Here is a 10,158-nt window from a genome sequence, read left to right as displayed (position 1 = left end):
GAGTTTAATGCTCTCTATTTAACAGTGGATCACACATGAGCATATTTGCACTTATACTGTTACACAGTTTGGAGTATCACCTGCATCTGAACTACAAGTTATATAATTTGAAGTATTACCTGCATGAGTGCAATGCAATCGTAGAGTGTCTGAGTGCGACCAACAAAGTATTAGGTTTTTTTCAGCCAGCTCTCCCCCATTGATTCTTATGGGGAAATCGTGCACAAGCACGATTATCCAGCTCACCGCTACCATAAGCAGCGCTGGTATTTAGGTGAGATGCGGAGCAAAATTTTGCTCTTCACTCACTTTTTTGCGGCTAACGCCGGGTTTCTAAATACCTGTAATACCAGCGTTGTCTGCAAGTGAGCTGTGAGCTTAAACTGCTTGTTAGCACCACACCCCTGTTAATGCAAAACTCGTAATCTAGGTGTAAGAGAGTAGAGCAAATTAGATAATAGATACAAAACAAAAATTTAAAAAAATGGTTTTTTTTTAATACCATGCTCTGTTGAAATCATGTCAGTTTCATTTTGAGTTTATTGTCCCTTTAATGTACACATGAACTGTGCATCACTTAAAATATGATGGTTCATTGGCATCAAAACTTTGAATCGAGTGTTTACATTTGTATATAAACAGCAAAAACCTATTTCCACTCCCCCCCCACACTGAAAGCTCATGTACAAAGTAAAGTTACAACACTGTAATTCATGCTGTAAAAGCTATAAAATGATGTGTTATAATTAAGACTATTGAGCTAGTAATGCTTAGGGAAGGAAACATTTTCTCAATATCATATATTTGCTCAAACTACCTTATCTTTAACATAAAATATACTTTAAAATATATAGTTAACCAAGGTGCATTCTGTTTTTCTTTAAGTATAAATTTATAATCCGTTCATAAGCACTTTCAAAAGCACTTTCATATCTCTTATATTTTTTAAATCAATGATAAAAGAGTCTGGAATGTCATTTGATTATCATCTATTAATCATATTTAGGGCCAGATTATGCTTGTTTTACGAGTAGAGCCCAAACTTGATTTCGTGAGCACAATTGCAATTTATGTTAGAATGATTACCGTGTTGTCAGAGCTGTGGATGTTTTCTCTAAACTAATAAATGTCACAAAACACATCAAAAATACATTACAAAATACAGTTACAATGAGAGATCATTTACCCCTTACAAATAATTACACGTTATTTTTATTTTTCATTTTAAGAACTTCATAGTTGTCTGGACAATACTGTTTGTAAAGATATTCTGCTAAAGTGTTACTTCCAGGAATCACAACCTTTGCTGCTTTCTCATGATTCATGTAGTTCCAAAAATGTGAGCCATAAGAGTTGTTAAATATTGGCACTGGCTTCCAAACTTCATAAAAAGTCCTCCAATTATTACCAGATACAGAATAGAATCTGACAGGATTCATGAAAGTGATGTTTCCACACATAATATCCTCTAAAGCCATAAAGCTATGCTGTAAACAAATCTGTTCTAGAATTCTTGTTAATAATAAAGGTCCTTGCTGTCCCCACACCTCTCCCTTATAGTTACGGACAAAGTCTTCCATGCATTTCCAGATGAATTCATGATGTGGAGAAAAGCCAAGAGCTCCATTACTTGAATACTTAGAGGATTCAGCTGCCAAAAAATTGACAACTGGAATTGGTTGAATTGAGACAATGTCAGTGTCAAAGTACATGCCGCCATATTTCCAAATCAGTGCCAGCCTGCAGCCATCTGCAAGTACATGGGTCCAATATTTTTCCATACTAGTATTAACCTGTAAATATAATGGAAAATCATTAAAAATAAAAACTGAAAGAATAGTAAATAACACATAACACAAGGACACATCATTTTACATCTTAGGTCAAAATTTAAGATGTTCACAAATGCAAGGTGTTTCAAGGAACATTGTATTGTAAATTTGTCTACACTTTAATGTTTTTCCAATTATCTGTTTTACAGCTGGAGTGCATCAAATTGTAATTGTATATAAATAGTTATTTTATCTTTATTTTATCATTTAAAATAGCTGGAGCCACCGCCTATAATACAAAATAGTAATATGTAGCATTCTCTATAGAAAAACTATCGCCTAGATTACAAGTTTTGTCAGTAAAAACTTGCGGGGCTAACAAGCCTTTTTTTTCAGTGCTTACTTTAAACAGCGCTGGTATTACAACTTTTCTGAATGGCTGCGTTAGCCTCAGAAAAGTGAGCGTTGAGCAAATTTAGCTCCACTTCTACCTGTAATACCAGCGTTGCTTACGGTAGCGGTAAGCTGGCAAAACGTGCTCGTGCACAATTTCCCCATAGGAAACAATGGGGCTGAGCTGGCTGAAAAAAAACACCTGCAAAAAAGCAGCGTTCATCTCCTAACGCAGCCCCATTGTTTCCTATGGGAAAATACTTTCTAAGTCTACACCTAACACCCTAACATGAACCCCGAGTCTAAACACCCCTAATCTTACACTTATTAACCTCTAAACTGCCGCCCCCAACATCGTCGCCACCTGCATTATACTATTTACCCCTAATCTGCCGCTCCGGACACCGCCGCCACCTACATTATCCCTATGAACCCCTAATCTGCTGCCCCTAACATCACCGACATCTATATTATATTTATTAACCCCTAATCTGCCCCCCACAACGTCGCCGCCACCTACCTACACTTATTAACCCCTAATCTGCCGACCGGACATCGCCGCCACTATAATAAATGTATTAACCCCTAAACCGCCACACTCCCACCTCGTAAACACTATAATACATATTATTAACCACTAATCTGCACCCCCAACGTCGCTGCCACCTACCTACAATTATTAACCCCTAATCTCCCACCCCCAACGTCGCCGCTACTATAATAAAGATATTAACCCCTAATCCTCAGTCTAACCCTAACCCTAACACCCCCCTAAGTTAAATCTATTTTTAATACATCTAAATTAAATTTCTAAAAATAAATAAATTATTCCTATTTAAAACTAAATACTTACCTATAAAATAAACCCTAATATAGCTACAATATAACTTATAGTTACATGGTAACTATTTTAGGAATTATATTTATTTTAGAGGCAACTTTGTATTTATTTTAACTAGGTACAATAGCTATTAAATAGTTAATAACTGTTTAATAGCTACCTAGTTAAAATAATTACAAAATTACCTGTAAAATAAATCCTAACCTAAGTTACAAATACACCTAACACTAGGTAATAATAAATTATTCCTATTTAAAACTAAATACTTACCTATAAAATAAACCCTAATATAGCTACAATATAACTTATAGTTACATGGTAGCTATTTTAGGAATTATATTTATTTTACAGGCAACTTTGTATTTATTTTAACTAGGTACAATAGCTATTAAATAGTTAATAACTGTTTAATAGCTACCTAGTTAAAATAATTACAAAATTACCTGTAAAATAAATCCTAACCTAAGTTACAAATACACCTAACACTACACTATCAATAAATTAATTAAATAAATTAACTACAATTATCTAACATAAAATACAATTAAATAAACTAAACTATATTACAAAAACAAACAAACACTAAATTACAAAAAATAAAAAAATATTACAAGAATTTTAAACTAATTACACCTAATCTAAGCCCCCTAGTAAAATAAAAATGCCCCCCAAAATAATAAAATTCCCTATCCTAAACTAAATTACAAAGTAATCAGCTCTTTTACCAGCCCTTAAAAGGGCTTTTTCCGAGGCTTTGCCCCAAAGTAATCAGCTATTTTACCTGTTAAATAAACAAATACAATACCCCCCCAACATTACAACCCACCACACACACACACCCCTACTCTAAAACCCACCCGATCCCCCCTTAAAAAACCTAACACTACCCCATTGAAGATCACCCTACCTTGAGCCGTGTTCACCCAGCCAGGCACAAGTGGTCATCCGCTCCGTCCAGATGTGTTCATCCGATTGGGCAGAAGAGGGCATCCGGACCGGCAGAAGTCTTCATCCAGTCGGGGCAGAAGAGGTCCTCCATCCAGCAGAAGTCTTCATCCAAGCGGCATATTCTATTTTCATCCTTTCGGTGATGAGCGGCTCCATCTTGAAAACCTCCGGCGCGGAACATCCTCCTCGGCCGACGACTACCCAATGAATGACGGTTCCTTTAAATGACATCATCCAAGATGGCGTCCCTCTAATTCCGATTTGGGGGGTATTGTAATTGGGTTTTTTTACAGGTAAAAGAGCTGATTACTTTGGGGCAATGCCCTGCAAAAAGCCCTTTTAAGGGCTGGTAAAAGAGCTGATTACTTTGTAATTTAGTTTAGGATAGGGGATTTTATTATTTTGTGGGGCTTTTTTATTTTATTAGGGGGCTTAGATTAGGTGTAATTAGTTTAAAATTCTTGTAATATTTTTTTTATTTTTTGTAATTTAGTGTTTGTTTTTTTGTAATATAGTTTAGTTTATTTAATTGTATTTTATGTTAGATAATTGTAGTTAATTTATTTAATTAATTTATTGATAGTGTAGTGTTAGGTGTACTTGTAACTTAGGTTAGGATTTATTTTACAGGTAATTTTGTAATTATTTTAACTAGGTAGCTATTAAATAGGTATTAATTATTTATTAGCTATTGTACCTAGTTAAAATAAATACAAAGTTGCCTGTAAAATAAATATAAATCCTAAAATAGCTACCATGTAACTATTAGTTATATTGTAGCTACATTAGGGTTTATTTTATAAGTAAGTATTTAGTTTTAAATAGGAATAATTTATTTAATTTTAGAAATTTAATTTATATTTATTAAAAATAGATTTAACTTAGGGGGGTGTTAGGGTTAGACTTAGGTTTAGGCGTTAATAACTTTATTATAGTAGCAGCGACGTTGGGGGCGGGAGATTAGGGGTTAATAATTGTAGGTAAGTGGTGGCGACGTAGGGGGGGCAGATTAGGGGTTAATAAAATGTATTATAGTGTTTGCGAGGCAGGATTGTGGCGGTTTAGGGGTTAATACATTTATTATAGTGGCGACGATGTCCAGTCGGCAGATGAGGGGTTAATAAGTGTAGGTAGGTGGCGGCGACATTGGGGGGGCAGATTAGGGTTAATAAATATAATGTAGGTGTCAGGGATGTTAGGGGTAGCAGATTAGGGGTTCATAGGTATAATGTAGGTGGCGGCGATGTCCGTCGGCAGATTAGGGATTAAATAATTTTATTATAGTTTATTGTGAGGTTTTGGTAGACCAGCCTGCGCAACTGTGTTCCACATGCCTTGAGAAGGCTACGACTTCCAAACATAAGAGAATGTCTAGCATTACTGAGGGGTCTTTGTCCTGCAAGATGCTTTCCCCATTGGGTCCCCTATACCACATGCAGCGCCCCAGGGTCCAACTGTTACCCCTTCAGGGGAAATTGCTTGGCCGCCGGACTTTGCGGACCAGCTTGGAGCGGCAGTCACTAAGGTGATCCATGCTTTGTCGCATTCTGCAAAGCGCAAGCATAGAGCTTTTCATAGTGGCCCGTCCCAAGAGTTGTATCTGTCGGACACCCTAGAGGGGGGTACAATGAGGAGGCCCAATCCGACGCATCGGAAGATGCCCTTTTGGGGTCAGAGTTTGTGTCATCTAAATCTCCAACAGTGGAGGAACCCGGTTTTTGGTTTTAAATGGCGAACTTGTGGGTTTTTTTTTTAAAGCAGGTGCTGGCTACTTTGGAGGTTCTGGAACCCAAACTTCTATAGGAGCCCTCTAATACTAAGTTGGGGTTTACGAGGACAGGGTGGTTCCCCAGACCTTCCTGAATTCTGTCAAGATGGTGAACATTATTAAGAATGAGTGGGAGAGATTAGGTTGTTCCTCGCCCCCTTCTTCTAACTTTAAAAAGCTTTTCCCCATCCCAGAGGCCCAGCTAGTGTTTTGGGGGACCATTCCCAAGGTGGATGGGGCCATCTCCATGCTCGCTAAGTGCACAACGATTCCTTTAGAGGATAGTTCTTCGTTCAAGGAGCCTTTGGATAAGAAGCTGGAAAACATGTTGCGAAAGATGTTTCAGCACACTGGGTTTGTTTTTCAGCCGGCAGCAGCGGTAGCCGTGGTTGCTGGAGCTGGGTCATATTGGTTCAATGCTTTATTTGATATGATTGAGGGTGAACCCTATTTCGAGGAGGTGCAGGAGAATATTAAGGCCCTAAAGTGGCCAATTCCTTCATTTGTGAAACTAATATGCAAATTATCCTTCTTAATGCTAAGGTATCAGGTTTTTCAGTTCTAGCATGTAAGGCTCTGTGGCTAAAATCATGGTCGGCGGACATGACCTCTAAGACGAGGCTGCTGTCTTTGCCTTTTAAGGTTAAGATCCTGTTCGGTCCAGGTCTGGACTCTATCATATCCACGGTTACAGAAGGCAAGTGTGCCTTCCTTCCCCAGGATAAGAAGGCAAAACTTAAGGGTTCTAATTTCCATCCCTTTCATGGGAATAAGGCGCAAAGCCAATAGCCCACAGTGAAAGCGGACCAACCAAAGGGTGCCTAGAAGCCTGCCCAAGCCTGGAACATGGTCCCAAAGAATGAGGGCACGTTCCACCCGATTCTGGACCTCAATTGTTTAAACAAGTTCCTGTCCGTTCCATTGTTCAAAATGGAAACGATCAGATCCGTTCTTCCCCTAGTTCAAGAGGGGCAGCTAATGACCTCTATAGACTTGAAGGATGCATACCTTCATGTTCCAATTCACAGGGACCATTTCAGGTTCCACAGATTTGCTTTTCTGGATCAGCATTTCCAGTTCGTGGCTCTCCCCTTCGGTCTGGGGATGGCCCCGAGAGTCTTTAGGAAGGTCCTGGGGGCCCTTCTAGCAGTAGCCAGATCCCAGGGAATCACAATGGTGCCCTACCTGGATGACATCCTGGTCAGGTGCCATCATTCCATCTGGCAGAGGCCCACACCAGGGTCCTGCTGCAGTTATTTCAATCTCATGGTTGGAAGATCAATCTCGAGAAGAGTTCTCTGGTTTCCAGTACCAGGATGGAGTTCTTGGGCACGATCATAGACTTCATGTCCTGGATCCGCCCAGAGTACCTGTCCATGGGGACATCCTTCCTGAGACCATCCTGGGAGATTGTTACCATGGACGTGAGTCTGGCGGGATGGGGAGTTGTTTGGGGTGCCAGGATGGCAAAGGGGAAGTGGTCTCGCTTAGAGTCTCTTCTCCAAATAAATATTCTGGAGCTTTGAGCGATCTACAATGCTCTGAGGGTGTGGCCTCATCTGTGGGACGTCAGCTTTTTCAGGTTCCAGATGGACAATCTTACCTCGGTGGCTTACATCAACCACCAGGGGGCACGAGGAGCTCCCTGGCAATGAGGGAGGTGTCTTGGATCCTGGAGTGGGCAGAGACCCACAACCGACATCCCGGGTTTGGACAACTGGGAAGCAGATTTTCTCAGCAGGCAGACTTTTCATCTGGGGGAATTGTCTCTTCACCCCAATGTGTTTGCGGAGATCTGTCTCAGATGGGGGACGCCGGAGATTGAGCTCATGGCATCAAGGTTGAATTGCAAACTTCCGTGATATGGATCGACGTCGAGGGACCCCCAGGCGGAGCTAATAGACGCATTGGTGATGCCTTGGGGGTTCGGTCTAGTATACATATTTCCTCTGTTAACGCTTCTTCATCGTGTAGTGGCTCGTATAAAACGGGAGATAGTGTCCTCCATTCTGATTGCTCCCTCGTGGCCGAGGAGGATGTGGTTTACGTATCTGGTGGGGATGTCATCCTCTCCACCGTGGAGGTTACCCTGTCGCAGGGATCTGCTGGAGCAGGGTCCTTTTCAACATCAAAATCTAGATTCTCTGAGGCTGACTGCGAGGAGATTGAACGCTTAGTCTTGGCAAAAAGGGTTTTTTCTGAGAATGTTATTGACACTCTAGTTCAGGCAAGAAAGCCAGTCACTCGATGCATCTATCATAAGGTGTGGAGGACTTACTTGTCCTGGTGTGAGAGTCATGGCTACCCTTGGCACAAGGTGAGGGTATCCAGGATTTTGTCCTTTCTCCAAGAGGATTTGGAGAATTGTCTCATTGCTAGTTCCCTAAAGGGACAAATTTCAGCTTTATCTGTTCTGTTGCATAGGAGACTCACTGATCTCCCTGACATCCAATCTTTTGTTCAGGCTCTGTCTCGAATCAGACTTGGTTTTTAGGCAGGCTGCTCCCCTTTGGAGCTAAAAATTGGTTCTTAAGGTCTTACAAAGGGTTCCATTTGAGCCTATGCATTCTCTTGACATAAAGTATCTATCATGGAAGGCTCTCTTTCTGTTGGCCATTGCATCGGCACGCAGAGACTCTGAGCTGGTGGCCTTATATGAGCCCCCTTATTTGGTGTTTCATGTGGATAAGGCTGTTCTTCTCACAGGCTTGGGGTTTCTCCCCAAGGTGGTGTCTAACCGTAACATCAATCAGGAGACAGCTGTTCCTTCTTTATGTCCTAACCCTTCTTCTCCTAAGGAGAGGTTACTTCATAATCTGGATGTGGCTCATGCTTTGAAATTCTATCTTCAGGCCACAAAGGATTTCAGACAATCTAAATCAATTTTTGTTGTATATTCAGGGAAGGGCAGGGGTCAGATGGCTTCTGCTACTTCTTTGTCTTTTTGGCTGAGGAGCTTATTCTGCTTGGCCTATGAAACAGTGGGACATAAGCCTCCTCAGAGGGTTGCGGCTCATTCCACTAGAGCGGTAGCTTCATCCTGGGCCTTCAAAAATGAGGCTTTCATGGAGCAGATTTGCAAGGTGGCTACCTGGCCCTCCTTGCATTCCTTCACTAAGTTTTACAAATTTGACGTTTTTGCTTCTGCGGAAGCTGTTTTTGGGAGAAAGGTTCTACAGGCTGTGGTGTCCTCAGATTAAGGGCCTCCTTACCCTCCTGCGGAAGCTGTTTTTGGGGGAAAGGTTCTACGGGCTGTGGTGTCCTCAGATTAAGGGCCTCCTTACCCTCCTGGTTTCATTCAGTGTCCTCTAAAAACTTGGGTATATGTTCCCACAAGTAATGAATGAAGCCGTGGACTCTCCTCCCCTTTAGATGGAAAACATAAATTATGCTTACCTGATAATTGTATTTCCATTGTGGGGAGGAGAGTGCACAGCCCCCACCTATATCTCTGATGGGCGGACCTAAATTTGATATATTTATACCCTGATATTTCTCCTACTGTTCCTTGTTCTCTCAAAAGAATGAGTGGGGGATGAGGGGAGTGGGGGAGATATTTAAGTCTTTGGCTGGGTTGGCCAGGTTCTTATTTCCCACATGTAATAAATGAACCCGTGGACTCCCCATGATGAAAATAAAATGATCAGGTAAGCATAATTTATGTTTTTAAAATTATCCTCCAGCACTGCAAGATCCCTAGTGACATTTTCAAAAGGCAGATTTTGCTATACTTTTCATAGGGGAGTTCCCTGCATTTATTTATGTGAATAAGAGACAAGCTCAGTTAAATATAGCATTGATTAGCATGAGTGTTTTACAGCATTTAAACTCTGGGCTTTGTATATACCACTTTACATTTAAGATTAACTTTTATTACATTTAAACATTGCACTTTCTATTTAGTATTTTATTTTGTATACGGCAGTGTATTTAGGATTATGATTTTACAAATTCTTATAATGCTTTCACAGTTTCTGTGTAACCTTGTAACAAATTAGTCTAGTATTTTGTATATTTAGGTGGCCAAGCACTATAGTGCTGGACACCTATTGTTTTTGCTCAGATTATTGTTATTTATTAGGTGGCCAGCACTATAGTGCTGGACACCTATTGTTTTTGCTCAGATTATTATTATTATTATTATTATTTTTATTATTATTATTTTTCCGCCGCTGATAATAAGAACAGCATAACTCAAAAACTCATGAAACTTGGCACAGTCCTAGAGATCTATGCTGTGCATAATCCTATGCAATATAAATCTCATAGGTCATGTGATCTAGCAGCCATATTGTTTTTTGCGACAAATTTTGACAAACGCTTGAAAATCTTCTTCTCCAGAACCGCTCATGTTACAGTTGGGAAAACTTGCTGTGTATACTGCTGTACTGACCTAGAATAAAGTTTGTTCAAGAGAAGTGATTTGGTCACATGAT

The 10,158-nt window shown here is 40.2% G+C and overlaps 1 protein-coding gene across 2 annotated transcripts in view; it reads right to left on the bottom strand.

Moving 5' to 3' along the window:
* Positions 1-1,189: 1,189 nt before the first annotated feature.
* LOC128656087 (alpha-1,4-N-acetylglucosaminyltransferase-like) overlaps positions 1,190-10,158 on the bottom strand; it is a 116,404-nt gene continuing 107,435 nt past the window's right edge. For both annotated transcript variants that reach the window (XM_053709774.1, XM_053709775.1), the window contains exon 3: positions 1,190-1,793. In XM_053709774.1, coding sequence (XP_053565749.1) covers positions 1,200-1,793 — 594 coding nt within the window. In that variant the 3' untranslated portion in view covers positions 1,190-1,199. The remainder of the gene's footprint in view (positions 1,794-10,158) is intronic.

This window comes from Bombina bombina, chromosome 4, assembly GCF_027579735.1.
Source record: "Bombina bombina isolate aBomBom1 chromosome 4, aBomBom1.pri, whole genome shotgun sequence".
NCBI classification, from domain to species: Eukaryota; Metazoa; Chordata; class Amphibia; order Anura; family Bombinatoridae; genus Bombina; species Bombina bombina.
Note: the sequence above shows the minus strand (reverse complement) of the source record. Positions and strands in the feature narration are given on the sequence as shown.